Source organism: Carcharodon carcharias, chromosome 7 (assembly GCF_017639515.1).
Source record: "Carcharodon carcharias isolate sCarCar2 chromosome 7, sCarCar2.pri, whole genome shotgun sequence".
In the NCBI taxonomy this organism is placed as follows: Eukaryota; Metazoa; Chordata; class Chondrichthyes; order Lamniformes; family Lamnidae; genus Carcharodon; species Carcharodon carcharias.
Window position 1 is genome coordinate 16,162,419 of NC_054473.1, and position 25,078 is coordinate 16,187,496.

The 25,078-nt window shown below is 42.8% G+C and overlaps 2 protein-coding genes across 3 annotated transcripts; one reads left to right on the top strand and one right to left on the bottom strand.

Annotated features, from left to right (window-relative positions):
* Window positions 1-845: 845 nt before the first annotated feature.
* brk1 (BRICK1 subunit of SCAR/WAVE actin nucleating complex) lies at window positions 846-16,518 on the bottom strand. The gene is made up of 3 exons (XM_041190703.1): window positions 16,350-16,518; window positions 4,940-5,022; window positions 846-2,748 (listed from the first exon to the last, which is right to left on the bottom strand). Exons 1-3 carry the CDS (start codon window positions 16,465-16,467, stop codon window positions 2,722-2,724), a joined length of 228 nt encoding a protein of 75 aa, XP_041046637.1. The 5' UTR covers window positions 16,468-16,518; the 3' UTR covers window positions 846-2,721.
* A 222-nt stretch (window positions 16,519-16,740) lies between these two features.
* Window positions 16,741-23,208, top strand: LOC121280336 (FANCD2 opposite strand protein-like). Of its 2 annotated transcripts, none has more exons than XM_041192223.1 (2): window positions 16,741-16,832; window positions 22,107-23,208. In XM_041192223.1, exon 2 carries the CDS (start codon window positions 22,138-22,140, stop codon window positions 22,669-22,671), a length of 534 nt encoding a protein of 177 aa, XP_041048157.1. In that variant the 5' UTR covers window positions 16,741-16,832; window positions 22,107-22,137; the 3' UTR covers window positions 22,672-23,208. The 2 variants fall into 2 exon arrangements, with proteins under 2 accessions (XP_041048157.1, XP_041048156.1); XM_041192222.1 differs by lacking the exon at window positions 16,741-16,832 and adding an exon at window positions 17,017-17,275.
* Window positions 23,209-25,078: the final 1,870 nt, after the last annotated feature.

The following is a 25,078-nucleotide window of genomic DNA, read 5'->3' on the forward strand; positions in this document are numbered from 1 at the left end:
CCTGTGCAATACTGGAGAAAGAGTCAAGACATTAAAAAAAATATGTATTTTTAAAAATTTCACTGAACATTTATCTTTACCAGATACGAAAATGCTGAACATGGGGGAAAAAAGGCTGTTTAGCTAACAATCAAGCATCAGTTAGGTAATGAGTCTTTTTGCTTTCCAACTGGCGTAGGAAGGCAGTACATAGCAAGGATGGGTGTGTTGGCTGACTAATGGCTGGAGTGTGGGGGCAAATCGTGTGATGCAATCTCCAGGAATACATTGAATCACAGTTGGCAACCCTAATAGCTGATAAACTCACTGGAAACAGCATGAAAAATTTTGTACTTCCTAATTTAAGGACAAGTAGCATTCTGATGGGCAACATATCTCCAGCTTCTAAACCACAAATAACAAAACTAATCAAGGCAAAAACAGAAATTCCAATGGATTTCTCTAAAACCTACTGCAGCATTTTAATTCCTTCTCATGAATCATAAGCATCTTAAGTTTTGATCACTCTCAAACCTGACTATGCAAAAAAAAAGCTTTTTTTTTTTATAAAAAGTTCTTTTCCACTAGGCTAGCTCATTAATTAACTTGTGAAACAGAAATTCACCAAAAAAGCTTTGATTTGAGACTTTTTTTCCCCCTCTTTGAAGAGTAAATTGGGAGAAATTTCAAAAGGACAACGCTTTTCACCATCAAATAGCTCTTTAGTGAAACTTTTCTTTGTTCTGGTCTTAAACTTCCACTCCCCTCATTTATTCCGTCTGGCCTGATGTCTTTTGCCTTCTAGTTCAGCAATAGAAACATTTTGTACCATCATTATTTTTTTTAAAAAAAGTGTTAAACATAACTAGGCTGCAAGTTACTTTTAATTGTGAAAACTCTCTTCATTCAAACTTATGTATTTGGCAATATTACATTCATCTCTCCCCACCCTTTTCATAATCAAACATTTTCCAGCTGCATTTTGCATGTCGTACTTTGTATACATTCTCAAGGGTCAGGAAAACTTAAAAGTAAACCGAATGCTGTTCTTCAAATACCTTTGGTGTTGAAAATTCCCACCAGCTGATTGGACTTAGAAATCGGCAGCAGAGGCAATATGAAAGGGACATAAGGGTAGAAAGCCTGAAAGTGACCATGGACAAATCACTCGTGCACAATGGCTCTCAGTCAATTATCTATTTTGTTGCTATGCTGAATCCACGGTTTCACATACTCCCCAATGTCAGTGCAGTGGCTAAATCTAAGCTTCCCCTTTTTGCAGCTAGAGTTTGTACTCCCTTGTGGTAACATACAGTGCAAGATGTCCTGCAAATTTAGTACATTGAACAGCCAAAAGGCAGATCAAGTGAATCCCTCCACGCCATAATATTCCCAGCCTTTAATTCGGCTGTGCTCTGTTCCAATCCCAAGGCTATCGACTGGCAACTTGTTGCGAGGCCTGTGCTGCCGTTCACCATTGGGGTTTGCTGGCTATGTCAAGGGCCGGTGACTTATTTTCATTCCTGTGGAAATGTGCGGAGACACAGCCTGCAGCAATTTCTCAGGTAATTAGAATCAGCTTATAAAAGATCCCGTGGCACTACTGTGAAGAACAGGAGAGTTCTCTCCAATGTCTTGGCCAATATCTATCCCTCAACCAATTCTGGCCATCATCACGTTGCTGTTTGTGGAATCTCATTGCACAAATTGGCTGCCACTTTTCCTAAGTCACAACAGTGGCCGCGTTTCAAATAGTACATTTGTTCTGAGGCACTTTGGGATGTCCAGAAGTCATGAAGGGTGTTTTAGTCTTTGTGGAGTCACTAGCACTGCAATTTGACTTCCAAATGAAGTGTAGTGTATAGCATTTTTTTCTGAAAAGTTATAGATACTTTTCTTACTACTACGTCAGGGATGGCTATTTGTGGTGAAGGCGGGTTCAATAAACTACAGCTGTGCAACTGCTCCAGTTGCTAAACAACCCTGCGTTGTTATAAGACAAGGCATTCCTGCTGATTAAGAGGAAAATGCATTTAGACAGGTAAGAACTCTTACTAATGCCATTGTCACCCCCCAACTCCAGCCCAGCTGAAAAATGCTTCAAGTGCAATATACTCCTTTAATGACATGAAAAAAAATGGTTTTACTCCACATATTTATTTTCAAGATACAATGAACCACACCGTAGCAATGAAAATAAACCACAACATGATAATTTACGTGTGATACCCACTGCCCCACCCCCCCCAAAAAAAATTGTTACGTACGCAATGCTAAGAAACACTGCAGTTATTTGCTCATCCAGGAGCTAGCTGGAGAGCTAGCATGCTGAACATTACAAATGGTTAGATATTATTCAAAGGGTAAAATGGAAAGAAAGGGCTCCACTTACGTTACAGCTCAGTTAGAACAGTTCTAGAAACCTTGGGGAAAAAAAACCACCACAAACACATTTGGCACAATACCCTCCCTCTCTCCCTCCCACCCTCCTGGCCTATGTTCCCTCCCTCAACCCCACCCGTTTAATTCAGTGCCTCCTCTTTACAAATGAGTGCGCTAACCAGGGTAGTATGGAATTCACAGTCCTCATTATTTCAAACTCTCTTGTAAAAAGCTTCCAATGATCAGAGTTAAGATAGAAAGGGACAGAAGTTTGATGGCTAGACTTGTGATGGTATTGGTTCATCACTGACATGATTACATCAAGTCCACACTCCAAGCAGTTCTTGAGACACACCTTTTTTAAGTCAGGGTCTCCCCCTTGGTTACCTGTAAAACAAAACCAAGAGTGTACAATTAGCACCATCTCCTCATCAAAAACAATATTACTACCTAGTTGCACTCAGTTCCTCCAGGGACCCTCTCCAACTTACATCCAAAGAATAGCCACTAAGGTGAAGCGTGTAAAACCAATGCTAATCAGAAAGGATGGAGAAAACTGAAAAAAGCCACACAGCCAATCGTCTTATTCTGTCCAAAAAACAAAAATCACATTAAAAAAATAATTCTTCCCCTACAGAATATCACTTGTGATATGGGGCTCACATTATTGCTACACACCTACATGTCAGACTCTGTTACAGCACTAATGCAGCTTGGCTCCATTCCTTGGATGGTTATGGAGCTGTGGGACACACAATACAATGTTTACCACAGAAGCCTTTACCTTTTTGTTTTAGCTGTTTGTGGGGGGAGGAGAAGAGTTTCTGGGTCTTGAAACAGCAGCTGTTAGTGCACCACTTTCCTATGTTTATACACTGAAGTAGAATCAGGTCCAGCTTAGACAAGCTTCAGAAATGCCTGTTGCGTCCTCCGCATGCAAGAGTCACATCCAAGAGTCTCTGAGCAATGGTCAATGCTCTGACTGTAAAGTGACCTGCCATGTTCCCAACAGTGATCTGGATCATTTGAAATTTTAGATGGGGAAATGAGCCAAGGAATAGCATGTTATAAAGCAGTGAATGGGCATGTCCAGGAATCCAATACTGAACGTTACATGCACAGAACATTCAAACAGGTGAAAGTTACACTTACACACGTGTTTACACCTATACAGCGCCAAGTTTAAGATGTGCCAAGTTATCTTTCTTTAAAACCTATAGTACTTGGTTGAACATTTGCTATAATTAGCCAATTATAACATTTGACTACAAGGATGGTAGAAGATGAACTAGATGGACTTTTCTCGTCTTGCAAGTCCCATGTCCAACAGCATATTTTAAGCCGGATAACATTCAAGTGATTTGTCAGAATAAAGTGCGCTAATATTGCGTAAATAGGCTCATGAAATTGGCCCTGCTTCCCACAAGTTCAAACACGTGCCAAATGCCAATGACTTTTTCAGGCTGTTAAAGTGAGCTTGAAGCTGAGCATTTATTGGCAGTGATGATCTCCAAAATGAAATTCTCTCACTTCTGGGATTGGGGTTTGAGGCCAACTCAGAGTACAGAGTTGAAAGTCTCTTCTGTCTCTTGGAGACCAGGGTTGGGGGGCTGTTGTGAAATGAGCTTTGAGCATTGTTACTGGAAAAGCATAAAGCTGTCCTGACAGAGACAGGGCTGACAGGGTAACCAGTGCTGGAAATGAAGAATTGCACATGGTGTGGGAGAGGGTGCTCTTCAGAGGGTGGAATCAAGACACATTGGGGGCAGTACTTTACCTGAAAGTGTTTGAGGCCAATACTAGGGGTCCACATGAAACGTTTCATTGCTCAGTCCAAATTTCAAGGAAAAACAGGTTACAAGATTCTGAAAGGCTTGACAGGGTAGATACTCAGGGGCTGCTATCAGTGGCTAGAAAATCTAGAACTGGGGGAGGGTGGAGGTGGGGCAGTGGGGTAGTGGGTGGGTGGAGGGGGCATGGGGCATAGCCTCAGGATTAGGGGTCATCCATTTCAGACTGAGGAGGAGAATTTCGCATGCAAGAGTCACATCCAAGAGTCTCTGAGTATGTTGTGTATCTATGGAATTCTCTAGTCCAGAAGGTTTTACATGTTCAGTCAATGAGTACATCTAAGGCCGAGATCGATAGGTTTTTGGACTCTTAAGGGAATTAGGAATTTGAGGAATGGGTGGGAAAGCGAAGTTGAGTTTGAAGGGCAGCTACGATCTTGTTGAATAGAGCAGCAGGCAAGGAGCCGTAGGATGTACTCCTATTTCTCAGATTCAGTGTGTCGCACAAAAAAGGTAAAAATAATTATACGGAATTATATTGAATCACAAACTCAATATCCTGAAGTCCTTAACATGCGAGAATGAGATGTCCACCACCATATCAGCTGAACACATTCACAAGCCTCCCCGATTTATCAGAATGAATTTTATACGACCGGACACCCGCCTGATTGGTGCAATATGGGAAGAAACAACTGCTGAAAGGTTAAATTTACCAAAGAATTAAACATTTTCTCTCAATATAAACACTTTCCAATGCACAATAAATTCAACTAGGTCCCTCTTACCCTTGCTTCGATGTATTCAATCCTTCGCTCTAGTGCTGTCAGTTTTTCATTCAGTGTAGCTAACCGGGAACGGCAGGACATGTCTACAAGAAAGAAAATATCACACTTTACCTTCCAGTGTGCGTGTGGTATTCATTTGGACGGCACAAAATTAACACCGATAATAACCCAAAGTTGTCCATATTTTGTGCCCGATACACAAGTAATACCACAGCAAACTTACTGAATACTTTAAAGCAAAAGGCCAAGAGATTTCAGCATGAAGAAACAAAAGGCTTGCATTTATATAGTGCCTTTCACAACCTCAGGATGATCCAAAGCATTTTGCAGTAAATCAAACACTTTTGCTTTAGCGATACAAGAAAACCGGGCAAGCAATCTGCATTCATCGGCAGTGACATAACGGCTAGCTACTTTGCTTTAAAAGATGTTGGTTGAGGAATAACAATTGGTTAGGACACCAGGGAGAACTGCCCTGCTCTTTGAAAATAGGGCCTTGGGATTTTTCACACCCAACCGAGAGCAAGGCTCTCTCCAATTTTTTTTTTACCTAAAGTGCACAGGCGATTTGTTTAAGTGCAAGGCCCCTTTGTGTGTGTGTGTGCGTGAGACCTGCACAGGGACTTTCAGGTTGCTGAGCGGCCAAACAACTTAAAGGGAACATTGCCCGAGGGGGCAGCCGGGGTCTCAATTTGACATCCTACCCAAAAGACGGTACCACCGATACTAAAAAGAAGAGAATCCGGCAGGTTTATTTCGTGCTGCCATTCTACTTGAGAAACCAGCACCAGCACTGGGGCGCTGCAAAAAAAAAATAAATCAGCTCGAAGCCAGTGAACTGCAGGAATGCAATTTGCTTAAATACACTACAGCTCATTTCCATGCTGGTCGCACACACCTACTGCTTATGGGGCCTGCACTGTGGTGGGATTCAGTTTTACAAGATAGACAACATACGTAGCACAGGTTACTTGAAATTTTGCCTCAATAATCAGTAGCATCGTTGGAATTTCAGTTAAATGCAGTGATGCGTGTACGAAATTTGCATGCAATGTTCATCTGTATTATGAAAAAGCTGGGACTGGTGGTGGCAGGGAAGTTAATTTGAGATGAAGTAACAGCATCACACTTGAAGCATAATGACACAATGCGTTTAGCTTAGATAAGACTTTCCTCATTGAATATTGGTACTAAACATACTTTGTAACAAAAACAGGAAATGCTGGGAAAACTCAGCAGGTCTGGCAGCAGCTGTGGAGAGAGAAACAGAGTTAACGTTCCGAGTCTGTGTAAACTTCTTCAGAGCTGAACAGAAGAAGTGGAAATATGATGCAATTTATATTGTTTAAGTGGGGGTGGGGCAGGTGAAGCTGGATAGAGGGCCAGCGATAGGCAGGGACAGAGGAGGGATTGGCAAAGATGTCATGAACTGAAGGACAAGGGGTGTTGACGGTAGTGGTTAGTGCTTAAAAAAAAGTGCTAATAGTGGCATAAAGATAAGAAAGCAGAGTGTGATTATAGCAGAACAAGGATAACGTTGTATGAAAGAACAAGTAACATGACCCTGTAGGGGATGGGCGGGCGGGGTTAGAAAATGGAATTAAAAAGGGGATAAAACCACAGATAAAATGAATAAAAATAAGTGGATAAAGAATAAAAATGAATGTATAAAAAGCTGATTAAAAAAAGGGGTGAGGATGGGGGAGAGTTCATGGTCTGAAGTTGCTGAACTCATGTAAAGTCCAGAAGGCTGTAAGGTGCCTAGTCGGAAGATGAGGTGTTGTTCCTCCAGTTTGTGTAGAGCTTCACTAGAACAATGCAGCAGGCCAAGGACAGACATGTGGGCATGAGAACAGGATGCTGTGTTGAAATGGCAAGCGACAGGGAGGTCTGGGTCATGCTTGCGGACAGACCGAAGGTGCTCCATAAAGCGGTCACCCAGTCTGCGTTTGGTCTCCCTGATGTAGAGGAGACCACACTGAGAACAGCGGATGCAGTAGACTAAATTGAAGGAGGTGCAAGTGAAGTGCTGCTTCACCTGAAAGGAGTGTTTGGGCCCTTAGACGTGAGGAGGGAGGAGGTAAAGGGGCAGGTGTTGCACCTTCTGCGATGGCATAGGAAGGTGCCATGTGAAGGGGATGACGAGGAGTGGACCAGGGTGTCCCGGAGGGAATGGTCCCTACAGAGTACTGACAGGATTTGGGGGGGTGGGGGGGGGGGGGGGGGGGGGGGGGGGCAGTGGTGGTGAAGGGAAGATGTGTTTTGTGGTGGCATCATGCTGGAGTTGGCGGAAATGGCGGAGGATGAATGATCCTTTGAATGTGGAGGCTGGTGGGGTGTAAAGTGAGGACAAGGAGGACCCTATCATGGCTCTGGGAAGGAGGGGAAAGATATGAGGGCAGAGGTGCGGGAGATGGGTCAGACACAGGGCTGAAGGCCCTGTCAACCACAGTGGGTGGGGAAACCTCAGTTAAGGGAGAAGGAAGACATGTCAGAAGCACCGTTTTGGAAAGTGGCATCATCGGGATAAATGTGACAGATGAAGGAACTGAGAGAATGGGATGGAGTCCTTACAGGAAGTGGGGTGTGAGGAGCTGTAGTCGAGGTAGCTGTGGGAGTCGGTGGGTTTGTAATGAGTATTGGTGGACAGTCTATCACCAGAAATGGAGACCGAGAGGTCAAGGAAGGGAAGGGGAGTTGTTACTTTGTAACAACACTGGTAGCTGCTGCCGAGTTGAATTGTAAGAGGGGGAATTGTAAGAGCAGGGAGCAGAAACTTCATTCAGTAATGGAGGGGGAAAATGCCCTTGGATAAATCATGTGCATCCCTAGCATTCTCGTGTCAGGTTGCATAGCAACATATCCCTATAAAATGCCAACTCAGATGACTCGAGCATCAGAAGAAATCAAAAGTGGCGATTTTTCAAACAGGCACAAACAATAAACTACAAATTATAAGCAAAAGAAAAGGAAACTTATCAAATTAAAGCACAATGTTGTTCCTTGTGTTGGCAATGCACTCCAGTCCCTACGATGACCCCCCACCAATTGGGGAAGCTTTCACCGGACACCGTGCGCCCTTCCCCAGGGACAGCAAGACACATACCCAGCCACGGGAGAGGGGGCAGTCAGGCCGAAGGACCCCCTCTTGGCTGCCCGTTTCTTGGATACTTCAGCCAATCTAAGGTCTAGAACATACTGTGGTGCGAGGGGGAAAAACAGGAATTAGTTGTCTCGCTTCCCATAGCAGAACTGGAAGGTGGCAAAATAAATATCTAGGATTAATTCAGGCATCTGTCTGGAACATTAAACATTTAAACCTTCATTCTAACCCTAACACGCTCTCTCCCCCCCCCACAAGCTCCCGGCTCAACAGAAGCATCGATCTGAAAGTGCCAAAATAATCTATTCATCTTGATCTTTTAACAATTTCATAGCTTTGAGAACTCTTTATATCAGCAACTGCGCTTGTGGCCAGGGTTAAAAACCAAATGTTGCAAACACACAGCTGGCCAGTCTGCACCTGTGCCGAGGAATGTTAGCTTCATCCCTCTGAACTGCTGTTTGGTATTAAACCTCAAGACAGATGAGGAGAATTTTTTTCTCTCGGTGGGGGGGGGGGGGGGGGTTTGAGAGTGTTTGGAACTCTCTTCCTCAAAAAGCGGGGGAAGCAGAGACTTTGAATATTTTTTAAAGCAGAGCTTGATAAACAAGGGGGTGAAAGGTTAGTCGGGCGTAGGCAAGAATGTGGGGTTGAGGTTACATTCAGATCAGCCATGATCTTATTGAATGGCGGAGCAGGCTCGAGGGGCCGAGTGGACTACTCCTGCTGTATGATCGTACGCTCGTATGTACCAGGAACATTAACATTTCAAATGGATAAATTATTTCTAAAGGGAATTCCTTAGGCCAGGGCTAGACCCTGATGAATGCTAATCTGGTTGCTTTCTGGGAAGAGAATAAACAATCAGCTCTTTACCTCTAGCAACTTTACATTTCTGATTCAGATTGCTAACATTGGTATTTTGGTATGTAAATTATGTTGTAGAAATTCACCACATGCAATCAGGCACGAGTCTGTTCAACATGGCTTTTCATGTAATCCTCCATCCTTTCACATCCCTTGTGACCTTCTGAATCCACTGCACATAGCAGTTTTATCTAAAGACAACTTATTTTCATTCAAATCCCCGAACCTGCCTCCCCCCGTCTCTGTAACCTTCTCCAATCCTCCACGCTTCCGAGCTCTTTGCGTTCTTCCAATTGTGGATTCTTGCCCAGGCTGGTTTTCATCACTCCAACATCGGTGGCTGTGCCTTCAGCATGCCTAGGTCCCCAAGCTCAGGATTTCCCTCCTTAAACATCTCCCATTCATTCTCCTCCTTAAAAGATACCCCTTAAAACCTCTCCCTTTAACCAAGCTTTACCTGTCCTAATATCTCTTATGCGGCTCAGTAACAAAATTTTGTTTGATAATCTTCTGTGAAGCGCTTACTACATTAAAGGTACGATATAAATGCAAGCTGTTGTTTCATGGAATTATTACATCTAACAGGTTCCTCATTCTGTGCTCATACCAGGCCAAGTCTCTAAACCTTATTAAATCAAATAAGAGTTTTATATTAACCCATGCAAAGAAATACGAATCTTTCAGTAAAATGGAACTTCTGGAAACAGATGTTCTTGTGAGAGCACTTTGCCGTTATCTAATGCTCAGCCAGCCAGCTACACATGTTCATAGCGGAGGTCTTTTCTTTCATAGCAGCTGCCAATATTTAAGTACTACCAGGACTTTTTCTATACCAAGTAATTACAGCACTGGAAGAGACCAATCAGCCCACCAAGTCCATGCTGGCTCTCCATAGAGCAATCCAATCAGCCCCATTCCCCATTCAGCCTTCTCTGCTCCAGTGGAAATAATCCACTTCTTTCCTCGTAACTAGTTTATCAACACTGGCATCATCCAGCGAGTTTACACTGCACTCTTCTGGTGTAAAAGCTTCCTCACTCTGTTAATTTGCTATCTTTAATCGTATGCACATGAAATTAATATCCTTTCTATATATAGTGCCAAAAACTACACAGCAAACTATGGTCCAACCTTTACCTTGGACAAACTGATGTCCATCTCTATTCTCTTCTAGTGTAAAACCTTCCTCACTTTGTTAATTTGTTACCTTTAATTGTATGCATATTTTGTTTTCAAAAAGCTTTGCAGTTAGGCATTCAGTGACATAGCCAATCAAAACCCTTCTGCAAATCATTAACTGTAACCTCTGTCCCTACTGCACCCTGCAGCCGAACATCCTCAGCCAGTGCTATATAAAAATAAAAGACAACATATGGCTTTAAAATAACACCCAAGAGCCTTGATCTGAATAATGCTAAACCCACTTCATGTGATGATGAAATTTGGTCTCGCCTCCCTCTGTGCAAGACCACAGTTCTGTGGGAGAACACTCTTCTCTAAAAGGCTGTGAACAATTAGAGTATGCAAGATTGAGGGAGATAGATTTTTGTCAGGCAAGGATATCAAAGGATACAGAACTGAGCCAGGTAAACAGAGTTGAGGTGCAAGCCAACTTTGATCTAAAATACAGGCTTGAGGGGCCCACTCATGTTCCTACTCCCAGAACAAGCTGTGAACAGCTGCAATTTTTCTTTTATTCTTTCAAGGGACGTGAATGTCACTGGCTAGGCCAGCATTTATTGCCCATCCCTAACTGTCCTCATGAAGAGTTGACTGTTGTTTATCACTGGGATTGCTTTGTACATAATTACTGGGGAAACAAAATAAAATTCCTTTAAAAAAAAAGTTCCTCTAACTCAGTGAGCTTGTACGATATGGAACGAAACCAGCTGAGAAAACATCAGACTGAATTGCTAATTCATACTGGGTTAGCTGATCTTAAGTCAGGACAGGAGCAGGGGCATGTCAGTGTCCTTAGCTTGATAGGGCAAGTAAATCAGCCAGGGTTTCTGCTCTTGATTGCCATCAAATGTCTCTTGCCAGTAAATGCTTTCGCAGGGACCTCAGGCAAGGACAGCATTTGCTGTGGTTTCTGACATCCCCGAAGGCAACTCACTGGAAGAAACTTTCAACCTTGGCAAGGGTATAACATGATGCAGTAGTGAACTCACCACCCATTATACACAACAACAGCCCCTCCTGATTTCCCTTTCACTGAAGTCCATAGAAAGCAAATTCTGTGGTGCAGCCAAACCCCTGGGGCATATACAAAAATGGGGCACAATTTGTACATTACTTACGTTTAAGGGAGATGGAGGCGTATTGTGATGTCACTGGACTAATAACCCAGAGGCCCGGGCTAATTGTCTGGGGACATGGGTTCATATTCCAGCACAGCAGCTGGTGGAAAGTCAATTAATAAACCTGGAATTAAAAGCTAGTCTAGTCTAATGCTGACCATGACAACTACCACCAATCATTGTAAAAACCCACCTGGTTTATTGCTGACCTTTAGGGAAGGAAATCTGCTCTCTTTACCTGGTCTGGCCTATATGTGACTCCAGACCCACGCAACGTGGTTGACTCTTACCTGCCCTCTGAAATGACCTGGCAAGACACTCAGTATCGAGATGGTGGCTCACCACCACTTTCCCAAGTGTAATTAGGGATGGGCAATAAATACTGACCTTACCAGTGGTGCCTATATCCAGTGTATGAATTTTTTTTTAAAAAACATGGCCAACCTGCTTCTTGATGTTTCTACTGAATTTGAACGTTTCAACTACTGGCTACAAATCAATCATGGGCAAGGTGAAACAGAGCAGCATAGACCTTGGAATTATAAAAATCTGCACTTTTAAGAAATGCAAAAGGAAAACAGTACTCCAAAAATTAACTACACCTCTATCACTGAGCCTCCCACGATCACTTACATATATGGAACATACATCATAGAACCAAATCAATCATTTGGCCAAACTGGTACATAGTGTTCATGCTCCAAACAAGCCCCTTCCCATTCCTCTTTGTCTAATCTTATCAATATAACCTCCCATCTCCCTGGTGTTTGAGGAACGTTTGAGGACTCTGGGCCTATACTCGATAGAGTTTAGAAGGATGAGGGGGGATCTGATTGAAACTTACAGAATATTGAAAGGCCTGGATAGAGTAGACGCAGGGAAGATGTTTCCATTAGTAGGAGAGACTAGGACCCGAAGGCACAGCCTCAGAGTAAAGGGAAGACCTTTTAGAACAGAGATGAGGAGAAACTTCTTTAGCCAGAGAGTGGTGAATCTATGGAATTCATTGCCACAGAAGGCTGTGGAGGCCAGGTCATTGAGTGTATTTAAGACCGAGATAGATAGGTTCTTGATTGGTAAGGGGATCAAAGGTTACGGGGAGAAGGCGGGAGAATGGGGTTGAGAAACTTATCAGCCATGATTGAATGGCGGAGCAGACTCAATGGGCCGAATGGCCTAATTTCTGCTCCTATGTCTTATGGTTTATCTTGTTTCCCTTTATAAGCATCACCTAGTCACTTCAACTACTCCTTGTGGTAGCAAATTCCACATTCTAACCACTCTCTGGTAGTATCTCCTGAATTCTCTATTGGATTTATTAGTGACTATCTTATATCGACAGCCCCTACTTCTGATTTCCCCCACAAGTGGAAACATAATGAAAGGATTTGACAGGACAGCCGCAATGACCTCACTCAGGTCGCTCCTCAACTTTTCTAGTCCAAAGAATCCCAGCCTGATAAGCTTATACCATTCAGTTTTTGTATCATGCTTACAGGAGCTCTTGTGGTGCAATGGGTAATGTCCCTGCTTCTGAGCAAGAAGCTCTGGGTTCGAGTCTCACTCTGGGACTTTGATGGCCAAGGGAGGTGCATTCATAATACAGCCAAACAGGTAGAGTATCAATCTGCAAATTCTTCCAACATACAGGAGGTAAGAGTGGGAAAGATTCCTGGTCAGTCACGTGGTGGAAAGAAAATTGGAGCCTCTATTATCACTATCGGTTACTTCGGACCACAACATGCATGTAAAAGCACATGTTGTCTCAGCAACTTAGTGAGCTAGCCACGGTCAGTGTGGATCAGATTGATGCCAAAAGCACAGGATTCGATCCCCATTCTGGTGGGGTGGATTCGGAACTTTCCTCCTTGCCCTACCCATTGGTGGAGGTCACAATCTGTGGGTTGGACCTGCTTTCAGACAGAGAACTGAAGATGGTCATTATCATAGTTACAAATCTATTTTGCACATTCTCCAGTGCCTCCATATCCTTTTGATAATACAAGGGGGCTTGAGAGTACTTTACAGAGTGCCCATCCTTCTTTCAGCTCCTCTGTCAGAAATATTCTATCATAAATACGGGGGGGGGGGTGGAAGAGAGGGGCAGCAGTGGCATAGCGGTGTTGTCACTGGACTAGTATCCCAAAGACTCAGGGTAATGCTCTGGGATCTCTGACTCAAACCGCACCACAGCAGATGGTGAAACTTGAATTCAACAAAAATCTGGAATTTAAAAGTCTAATGATGACCACGAAACCATTGCCGATTGTTGGAAAAACCCATCTGGTTCACTAATGTCCTTTAGGGAAGGAAATCTGCTGCCCTTACCTGGTCTGGCCTACATGTGACTCCAAATCCACAGCGATGTGGTTGACTATGAACACGGGCAATTAGGGATGGGCAATAAATGTTGGTCTTCCAGCAACCCCCACATCCCATGAACGAATAAAAATAAAAAGTTAACTTCCTTTGAGCTCAGTCTCAGACAGCATTCTATACTGATGTTCTTTTTCATACCAAAATCTAAAAAGGGAGACATCCCATTTTTGATGTGAGGGGGGGGGGGGGGGGGGGGGTTTAAAAATGAGAAAGTGGGAAGACTGGGGGTCAATCCTTGGGGCTAGAAGGGAATTGAAAGAGTAAATTTCAAATTTGAAATTATTTGAATTATTCTTACTGATTTAAAATGCCCTTCTTTTATAATATGATTAAACCTTTCCTAAAAACCGTAGCAATGAGGACAACGACATGAATATTTTATTGAAAAAGACAGCAAGATGGTGCTACTGTAAAAATAACAGGATTTATGCCCTGTCTGCAAGTTTGAAACACAGGGCTGCTTGCTAGCTGCATCTGCTTTCCGGACTATGAGGAACTGACCCACAATGTTTCATGAGATAATGTAAAACGAATTGCTTGACTGGAATCATTCCGCTCTCTGGTCACAGAGCAACAGCACTTATTTACATGTGACAAGAGCTCAGGCTAGCAAATTGTGGGTCCACATTACGTTCACCTCATGGCTCAGTGAGTTCCTCACCTCAAACATATTTATGGCGAGGGGAGAGAGGAGGACAGGGACACTTAGAAATCAGAAGGCAATAAGTGATTCTCATAAATATCCAAACAGCATGCTACAGGAAAGCTTGGGCAGAGAACAACACTTCAAAACACAATCAAACTGGAAATCTCATTACACTAATTAGGCCTCATCTGGAGTACTGCATCCAGTTCTGGACACCATACTGAGGAAGGATATGAAAGTATTGGAGAGAGTACAGAGGAGATTCACAAGAATGATTCCCGGGTTGAAGAATTGTAGCTGTGAGGATAGTTTGAAGGGTCAAGACTGTTTTCCTTGGAGAAAAGAAGGTTGAGTGGAGACTTGATAGAGGTATTCAAGATCCTGAGGGGCATGGACAGGGTAAATGGTGAGAAGCTGTTCCGATTGAAGAGAACATCAAGAGCTAGAGGACACAGATTCAAAGTAATTGGCAAAAAGAGTAAAAGTGACATGAGGAAAATTTTTTTTCAAAAAGGGAATTGGATTGCTACCTAAAAAGAGAGAATGTGCAAGGTTACGGGGATAAGGCAGGGGAGTGGGACTACGTGGAAGGCTCTTTCAGAGAGCCAGTGCAGACCCAATGGGCTGAATGGCCTCCTTCTGCACTGTAAAGATACTGTGGTGCAATTAGAAGGTCAACCTTATTCCAAGACATACATTACAATGCTGGTTTTCCTATGTCCTACCTTCATACAACTACCAGACTTCCATTCAAATATAAAATTCAGAGTTTGAAACACTTGTACACTATTAACCTAATACGCATGCTCAATTTGGCATCAGTTGATAGCACTTTCACCTCAGTTCCAGAAGGTTAAGAGTTCACTGGATGATTGCTCACAATCTCCAGTGCAGTACTGAGTGAGTGCTGCATTGAGGGAGGTTGAAAACAAGAGGTAAGCAGTGAGTAATGAGCTTGTGTGCCAAAGGAGGTCCTATAAAAGCACCACTTAATACATACTGTTCAGAGTTGCTCCTCTTTACAGCTGCTCAGTCCAGTGGATTCCAATGCATTGCTTTGACTTTGGGTTTGATTAACTTAAGGTAGCAGGGAATCCAAGAAACAATCTTTAAACCATCAGCATTGGGGTATTCAACAAGGTTTTTCATGATATAGGCTATATGGCCCAACCAGTCCATGTTGGCATTTATGCTTTACCTGAGCCTTCTCCCATCTTTCCTCATCTAAATCTACCTTTGTTCCCTTCTCCCTCAAATGCTTGTCTAGTTTCCCCTTAAACACAACTGTACTACTGGCTCCAGCCACTCCCTGTGATAGCAAGTTCTACATTCTCACCACTCTTTGAGTGAAGCAGTTTCTTCTGAATTCCCTATTAGATTTATTGGGGACTATCTTATATTGATGGCCTCTAGTTATATTCTTCCCCTCTCTGTATCCACTCTGGAAAGAACTTTCATAATTTTAAAAGACCTCTATTAAGTCACCCTCAGCCTTCTTTCCCCCCTCCCTGAGAAGAGACACCCGGCTGGTCATAAGTGGGAAAGAATCTAACCATGCTTATTCAGAGCTATATCTCTGAATGAACAAAACGACTTCTAACACATACACACAGCCATTAAGTCTATTACACAGCTGGTTTAAAACACATTCAATGTCTAGGCTGCATTAAGTGAGTTGTTCTCAATCTGATGGCTGGCAGCTGGGATAATATGATGATTTGCTTCAGCAAACCCTTACTTGAAGACCAGCTGAGAACGGCAATGCTGCCATGGTCGAATAGCTGCTAACACTCATTGGCTGGGTTCACAGACGCTGAGGTTTCAGAGGGCGACTGATATCCAAGGGAGCATAACAGTGCAGGAAGTCAGCGCGTTGGAATTATCTCTGCCTCTCCCTCATCACGTTATAACCCTAGTCCCCAAAACCATAACTGGGGATTAAATGCAGTTTCCCGATACCTTCCTATCAGACACAAACTAAGACGGGATATCAGCTGAACCAGGCCCTAAATCCCAGCATCACTGGCACCCAGTGAGTTAAGACTCAAAGAGGAAGCTCTCCTTTGGTGACCTTACTATCACTATTATTATTATTCACTGGCTGCTGCCTCTTACCGAAGGAATTGAGGAAATCGGCGATCTTTTTGATGCTGCTGGTAATAACCTCAATGTACTCCCTGTTGGCCCAGTCCTGGTGAATCTCTCTCTGAACCGGATCACCCTGCCCCGCCATGGCTGAAGAACGAACACGTCCCCTGGACCAGGCAACCCCACCAAAAATATTGTAATCGCTGCGCTGATTGGACGGGCGATGCGAAACCAAAGCCTCGAGCAGCCGGATTGGTCATATCTAACCCAGAAATGCGAGTTACGAAAAGATTATTGGTCAGGCGGGGCGTGGATTGAGACAACTGATGCAACGAGAGCTCCTATAGGTTAAATGCGAAAGAAGGCGCCGCCTTTGGGGGGGAAGGAAGAATCTGATTGGTTAATTGATTGACAAAGTGTTAACATCTGGATTTCCATTGGTTTCATTGAAGAAACAGCGAGAGGTATGATTGGCTTAACTTCGATGTTACGAGGGCAACGATGATGAAGGTGAATAAAGATCTATGATTAAAGCAGAAGTTATTGAGTAGTAAGAGGGCGGGAGGGGGACGTAACTGATTGCTCGCAAGTTCATTCATAAACATGGAAATAGTAAAGTCTCCATCTTCCCCCCCCCCCCCCCCCCCCCCCCCCCCCCGCCCTCTCTCTCTCTCTTGGGAACGTTCAGTTTCCGGAACGCAGTGTATTAACGTTCCAAAATATTACAACTCGTAATGCGCCATCCATTGTGACGTCGCTATCAGTGTGTCGAATTATTGTTACGTCGCCAAATATTAACACATTTACGTTCCAGGTAACTGAGCAACCTAACATAATTGTTATGACTCACCCAATCACACAAATCATACCAAGAGTGGTAGCAAGTGGGATTTCAAAATTGGCCCCCACCTTCCGGCATTATTTTTGCTCATCTTGACCCATGGATCACAGAGGTGAGTGTTAACTAAAATATCAGGTCATTTTGCGAAGACAGAGCACGATTCGGTGTGACCTATCTCTACTCTCTCTTTCTATCTCTCTCTCGGACCCCAAAACTGTCCCTTCCCTCTCCTAATCCACAGATTACGAAAATCTCAGCGCACCATCAAGCCCCCAAGCTTGGCCTAAATAGCCAAGTGGTTATAGCACTGGGTTTGTAACCCCAAGATCAAGAGTTCAAATCTCACAATGGCAAACTATGAAACAATGTAACTTCATCTGAAACAGATGGAAAGAGGTTTACTCAAAAGAGTATCAAGAGTTCAAATCTCACAATGGCAAACTATGGAACAATGTGACTTCATCTGAAACAGATGGAAACAGGTTTGTACTTGAAAGAGTATCAAGCCCCCAATCACGTCACAATTTCCCTAATAATAAAACAAGGATCAGAGTTAGACAAAAAAACAAGGAGTGGACATTTGCAGAAGAGGAACAGAAACATGGCTAAAAGAAAGGCTTGCATTTAATATAGCGCTTTTCACTACCGCAGAACATCACAAAGCCCTTTACAGCCACTTAAATACTTTTTAAAGTGTAGTCACTGTTGTAATGTAGCTAACTAGTGCACAGTAACCTCCCACAAACTGCAATATGATAATGACCAGCCCATCTGTTTTTGGTGATCTTGATTGTGGGATAAATATTGGCCACAACACTGGAATAACTTCAAAATTGTGCATCCCTTTTATATCCATCGAACGGGCAGATGGGGACTTGGTTTAATGTCTCATCCAAAAGGCACATCTCTGAGGGCAGCATTTCTCCCTCTGTATGGTAGCGTTAGCATAGATTTTTAATTTTGTGCTCAAGCCCTGTAGAACCCAGAGCCTTATGACTTGGAGGCAAAAGTGCTATCGAGTCACAGCTGACACACATAAGGAGACAGAATTTTAAAGAATTTTTGGGAAGAGAGGGAGAGATATTGAGGCAAAAGGTTTCCATTGAGAATTCCAGAAGACTTGGACCTAAAGGTCAAAAGATCACTTCATTTACCATAATTAAAGATAAAAATGCTGGAAATATCCAACAGGCCTGGCAATATCTGTGGACAAAGAAACAGAGTAAACATTTTATTAGAACATTATTTATCGTTTCTTTTATCATATTAATTTCACATATACAATAATGGTATTCTGAAATAAAAACAATATGCTGGAAAAATTCATCAGGTCTCACAGCAATTGTGCAGAAACAAAGTTAACATTTTGAGTCGAATATGACTTCTTTGGAACTCTTTTATGTTCCAAAGAAGTCATATTGGGCTCGAAACATTAACTGTTTCTCTCTCCACTGATGCTGCCAGGCTTGCTGAGTTTTTCCAGCACTTTCTGTTTTTATTTCAGCTTTCCAGCATCTGCTGTATTTAGCTTTTATTATCATGGTATTCTGAAATACTGACCGTCTATCTCTTTATGTGGATTTATCAATACAGTTAAATAAAAACAACCTGTAGCAAAAAAGTACATTATCCTGTGCTTTATCCCTTTCCCAATTGCTATTAGATCTCTCCACAATACACAAAATACTCTAGTTTAACCTACTGGCTTACTTGCTCCCAGCCCTTTGCTAATGCTGCTGAGTAAACAGTTGGTGGGAGGTATGCAAGATCCTGAGTGACTTCCCCTTCTCACTCTATTTTCTCTCATACTCCCTCTTAGGCTTTCCAATTTTGATTTTTGTAGGTTTGCTTTATACAATAACCTTTTAAAAGTAGGGGTATAAGTGTAATCAGTCAAAAATTGATATCTAACCAAAAGTTGTCATGAGGAGAGACGACAAAACTCTTGGTTAAGGTTGTACATTTTTTTGCAGCATCTTAAAGAAGGAGAGAGAGAGGTGGCGAGGCAGAGAGGTTTTTGGGAGGGAATTCCAGAATGGGGCAAAGAATGTAGGAGATACTTATAGTTGTCCTGGCTTTCCCTTAGAAGTCCTCCTTGGTGTACTGACCAATATTTTTCGCTCAAGCTACATCTGCAAAGAGCACATGGTTTTATTGCTGTTTGTGGGATTTTGCTGCGTGCAACTGGGCGGCAGAGATTCATAGCATTGCAACTACCTTCAGAAGGTGCTTTACTGGCTGTAAAACACTTTAGGGCAACCTGAGGTGATGAAAGGTGCTATAGAAATGCAAGTTCTGACTTTAACATTACAGTTGAAAAATATTTAATTGGTTGAGACTTTTCCAAGTTTCTCTCCACCACCACCCCCAACCCCCCATGGCATTCATTCGTTTCTGGTTTTAGTTCCACTGGTTAGAGTTTCACCCAAGTATCAGCAGCCTTTTCAACCCAGGGTAGCATCACAGCCACATTCAGTCCTTTTTTAGTAATAAAACACAAGGTAGCCATCCACACAAACTACACAAACCATTTGTTTCCAAGATAGTGCATCAACAATCTTTCTCCCCAAGGGCAATCCCACAATGGAATAAGTTGCCAAAGAAAATAGTCACAGCACCACCACTTGAAATCTTCAAGACATATCTTTAGATTATTTTAATTTAAAAGCTTTCATTATCAAGATTACTACCTCGCAGGTGATACCTGGTTTAGCTAGCGCTACCTGACCAAATGTTGGCGGAATAACAGTCAGCATGTCAGCCAGCATCTGCGGAGAGAAGGGTTAAGTTATTAATTTAGGTATCGTGCCTTATCTTCACTGTTAATACATTCACATACTTCCAGCAGGGAGTACTGGACAATAATCAAAAGCAAGAATTCTGGCTGATTTTCCTCCCTCCAATCCTGTATTGTTACTTGTAATGTCAACCCTCGTCCATTTCAGGTTTGTTACCAATTCACCACTCAGTGGAAACAATGTCACCAAACAGCCACTCTTTTTTTTTGTTGTTTTGAAAATGTCTTAGCTCCTGCCTCATTCTTTGTGAAACATCTTTCTTCATAACTGGAACTTCTTACGCCAGCTGTCATATGATTTCATTGGGTCTTTTCCACTGCACTAATGCATCAACAACTTGCATTTATGTCACACCTTGAATATTGTAAAACATCCCAAAAACGCTTCGCATGAATGATATCAAACCAATTCTGACAGTGAGTCACATAAGGAGATTTAGGACTGGTGGCCAAAACCTCATTCAAAGAAGTAGGTTTTAAGGAGCGCCTTAAAGGAAGAAAGAAAATCAGAGAGGTTTAGGGTGGGAATTCCAGAGCATAGGGTCTAGGCAGCTGAAACCATAGCTGCCAACGTTAGAGCGACTGAAAACAGAGAGGCCAGAATTGGAAGATGCAGAGGTCTGAGGGTTGTAGGGGTGGAGGAGGTTAGAGGTGGGGGAGGGGGGGGTGGCGAGGTGGGGAGGCCATGGAGGGATTTGAAAATAAGGATGAGAATTTTTAAAATTGAGGCGTCTTATAATGTGGTGCCCAGGAGTGTACTATTCTGCCAACTATGACGTATGATAGGTGTTGTATTAGTTTGAGTTTAACAAAAGGTTACATTATAATATATTCTGCTTAATTATTTTTAAATGTATACTATGTATATATATGACATATATATATATATATGAAAGAGAAAAAGAGCATAAAATCAAAAATAGTTTTCATGAGAACATAAGAATTAGGAAAGTAGACCATTCAGCCCCTCGAGCCTGCTCCGCCCTTCAATAAGCTTATGGCTGATCTTCTTGTGTTTCGATTTCTACATTTCCATCTAACCCCAATACCCTTTGATTCCCTTGTCTAACAAGAATCTATCTAACTCTGCCTTAAAAATATTCAATGATCCCGCCTCCACCACCTTCTGAGGCAGAGAGTTCCAAAGTCAACAACCCTCTGAGAGAAAAAATTTCTCTTCATCTCTGTCCTAAAAGAGTGCCCCTAGTTCTGGAGTCACCCACATCCTTTCGACATTCACCTTGTCAAGGCCGTTCAGGATCTTGTATGCTTCAATCAAATCACCTTTCATTTTCTGAACTCCAGTGGAAAGAAGCCCAGTCTGTCCAACTTTTCCTCATAAGACAACCCACTCATTCCAGGTATCAATCCAGTAAACCTCCTCTGAACTGCTACCGATGCATTTACATCCTTTCTTAAATAAGGACACCAAAACTGCACATAGTATTCGAGGTGTGGTCTCACCAATGCCCTTTATAACTGAAGCATAACATCTTTACTTTTATGTTCAATCCCTCTTGTAATAATGGATAATATTCTATTAGCCTTCTTAATTACTTGCTGTACCTGCACACTAACTTTTTATGACTCGTACTAGAACTCCTAGATCCCTCTGAGCCTCAGAATTATGCAGCCATTCTCCATTTAAATAATAGTTTTTTTGTTCTTCTTGCCAAAGTGAACGACTTCACATTTTCCCACATTAAGCTCCATTTGCCAGATCTTTGCTCACTCACTCAACATATCTTTGTCCATCCGCAACCTCATGTCCTCTTCACAACATACTTTCCCACCTATCTTTGTGTCATCTGCAAATTTAGCTACCATCTCTTCATTCCTCTCATCTAAGTCATTGATGTAAATCGTAAAAAGTTGAGGCCCCAGTACAGACCCCTGTGGGACTCCACTCGTCACATCCTGCCAATCAGAAAAAGACCCATTTATACATACTCTCTGCTTTCTGCCAGCCAATCTTCGATCCATTCTAATATGTTACCCATGCACGTTTATTTCCCATAATAATCTTTGATGCGGCACCTTATCAAATGTACCTTTCAAATGTAATTAATGCAATTGGATTATTTTTCTCATCACAAGCAATAAGTGAAAAGCTGATGATTGATATTTTTTTCCCTTCTTTGCGCAGACCTGATCTTTCATGATCTTTACAATTGAAGATGATGGCATTTCAGCTGTGGGATCCTTGGTCTCCATTTGATGAGAATTTTCAGTGGGTTGGATACAGTACGAATTCCCTTGGGAAACTAGACAGAGCAGAGATAATACAGATGCCCTCACCGTCAGACCAGGAGGTAGCCCTCTACCTGCAAGATGACGTTGAAATCGATGACTGGAATCTCTTGGACCTTCTTGGGGAAACTGGGAAAGTCACTCCCGAGATGTGTTACACTTCAGAAACTGACTACGACACTACTGTAGTCATACATAAACCTCACCCCATCAAACTCAGCTCTGTTGATGCAGTATTTGGGAGAGCCATCACCAGCAGAGCACCAAAACTAGCGGGGGGCTTCCATGCTTCAGAAGGTTCAGCTTTCACCAAGATCGGCGTCAGTTCCCCCATGCCCACTTTAACTGCACGGTATAAAATTAACTTCATCGTGATGATTTACAGACAATTATTAAGAGTCGTCACCTTAATTTACACAGCTTACCAGAAATGTTTTTACGTGTTACAACATCAAATTTGATACTTGCAAAACATGTTTCTTAAAAGACTTTTTTTTTTCAAACTTAAAACGAAGTATTCTTTAATTGCCACTGCAACTCTCTATTGATCCTTTCAGCCAGGGCAGAGTACAGGCTGGCCTTTTCTGCAACTGAAGTTACTGGGTAGGATATGGCTGTCTTTTCTCTTAGAGGTATGAGCTTGTGAGGCATCATAACGGTTTCAACCTTGTCCTTTTAAGCATGTTCCTTCGAAAAAAATCATGCACTGGGCAAGGAGTGGCTTAACATTAAGTTGCTACCCCTTGCTTTGTGTGTTCAGGGAAAGTTACATGAGGAACAGGATGAATTGTGTAATTTCAGTATTTTCTTTGTCTCCTAGAATTGATCAACAACCCTAAGCCATGCTTGGGTGTAATGACAACTGTCTTTACTTAGACAAAACACAGTCAAATAGGGTAAAATTCAACAAACTATTTTATATAAGACAATTTAAAAAATCAAGTTTTAAAGAAAACAGACTTTAGATACAACCAAAATAAAACTGGCATTTTTTATTACTCACTCTTTGTGGCGCTTTTTACGTTTATTCACACATTATTCCAAGACATTGGGATTGAGCCACCATTGAAAAGTAAGCGTTAGCATTTATAGTAGAAATCTAGCCCTAGGGAACATATGGTTAATAAGGAGTCAATAAGCAGTTATTAGATTTAAATTAATTTATTAAATTGTTCTAGAAATGGCAGTTGCGGGGGTGAAGTGCTTCACCTGTGGGATGTGGGAAATCTGTGACGCTTGAAGTGTCCCGGACAACTACATCTTCAGGAAGTGTACCAATTGCAGCTCCTCACAGACCGCACAGATCAGTTGGAGTAGCAGTTGGATGCATTTAGGAGCATTCAGGTGGCGGAAAGCATCATAGACAGGAGTTTTGCAGATGTGGTCACACCCAAGGTACAGACAGATAGATGGGTGACCGCTAGAAGGGGCAGGCAGTCAGTGCAGAAATCCCCTGTCGCTGTCCCCCTCTCGAACGGGTATACGGTTTTGGATACTGTTGGGGGTGATGGCCTATCAGGGGAAAACAACAGCAGTAGCCAGAGGAGTGGCACCACAACTGGCTCTGTTGTTCAGCAGGGGGGATCAATGCACAGAAGAGCAATTGTCATAGGGGACTTTATAGTCAGGGGCTCAGATAGGTGCTTCTGTGGTTGTGAAAAGACACCAGGATGGTATGTTGCCTCCCTGGTGCCAGGGTCCAGGATGTCTCTGATTGGGTACGGGACATTCTGAAGGGGGAGGGAGAACAGCCAGAGGTCGTGGTACACATTGGTACTAACGACATAGGCAGGAAGAGCGATGAGGTCCTGCAGCGGGAGTTCAGGGAACTAGGCAGAAAGTTAAAAAACAGGACCTCTAGGGTTATAACCTCAGGATTACTCCCTGTGCCACATGCCAGTGAGGGTAGAAATAGGAAGATAGTGCAGCTAAACACGTGGCTGAACAGATGCTGTAGGAGGGAGGGTTTCCGATATCTGGATCATTGGGATCTCTTCCGGGGCAGGTGGGACCTGTACAAGAAGGACGGGTTGCATCTAAATTGGAGGGGCATCAATATCCTGGCTGCGAGGTTTGTTAGTGTCACTCGGGAGGGTTTAAATTAGTATGGCAGGGGGGTGGGAACCAGAGCAATAGGTCAGCAGGTGAAATAAAGGACTGGGAACCAGTGAATATGGCCAGTAGGACTAAGAGGAAGAGCAGGCAGGGAGAAATTACTGAACATAGTGGGACTTGGGGTCTGAAATGCATTTGTTTCAATGCGAGAAGTATAACAGGCAAGGCAGATGGGTTTAGAGCTTCAATTAGTACTTGGGAGTATGATGTTATTGCTATTACAGAGACTTGGTTGAAGGATGGACAGGATTGGCAGACAAATGTTCCAGGATTTAGATGTTTCAGGCAGGATAGAGAGGGATGTAGAAGAGATGGGGGAGTTGCACTGCTGGTTAAGGAGAATATCACAGCTGTACGACAGGACACCTTGGTGGGCTCATGCAGCGAGGCAATATGGGTAGAGCTCTGGAATAAGAAGGGTGCAGTCACAATGTTGGGTGTTTACTATTGGCCTCCCAATTGCCGGCGGGAGATTGAGGAACAGTTATGTAGGCAGATTTTGGAAAGATGTAAAACCAATAGGGTTGTTGTGGTGGGTGATTTTAACTTTCCCTATATTGACTGGAATCACTTAGTGCTAGGGGTTTGGAGGGTGCAGAATTTGTAAGATGCATCCAGGAGGGCTTCCTGAGACAATATGTAGATAGTCCAACTAGAGAAGGGGCAATACCGGACCTGGTATTAGGGAATGAATCCGGCCAAGTGGTCGAAGTTTCAGTAGGGGAGCATTTTGGGAAATGTGACCATAATTCA

Coding starts and splice junctions, on each gene's coding strand:
- brk1 (XM_041190703.1), bottom strand. CDS start 16,467: ATGGCGGGGCAGGGTGATCCGGTTCAGAGAGAGATTCACCAGGACTGG. Junction 5,023..16,349: donor CGATTTCCTCAATTCCTTCG/GTAAGAGGCAGC, acceptor TCTTTCTTGTAG/ACATGTCCTGCCGTTCCCGG. Junction 2,749..4,939: donor TTGAATACATCGAAGCAAGG/GTAAGAGGGACC, acceptor TTTGTTTTACAG/GTAACCAAGGGGGAGACCCT.
- LOC121280336 (XM_041192223.1), top strand. CDS start 22,138: ATGATGGCATTTCAGCTGTGGGATCCTTGGTCTCCATTTGATGAGAAT.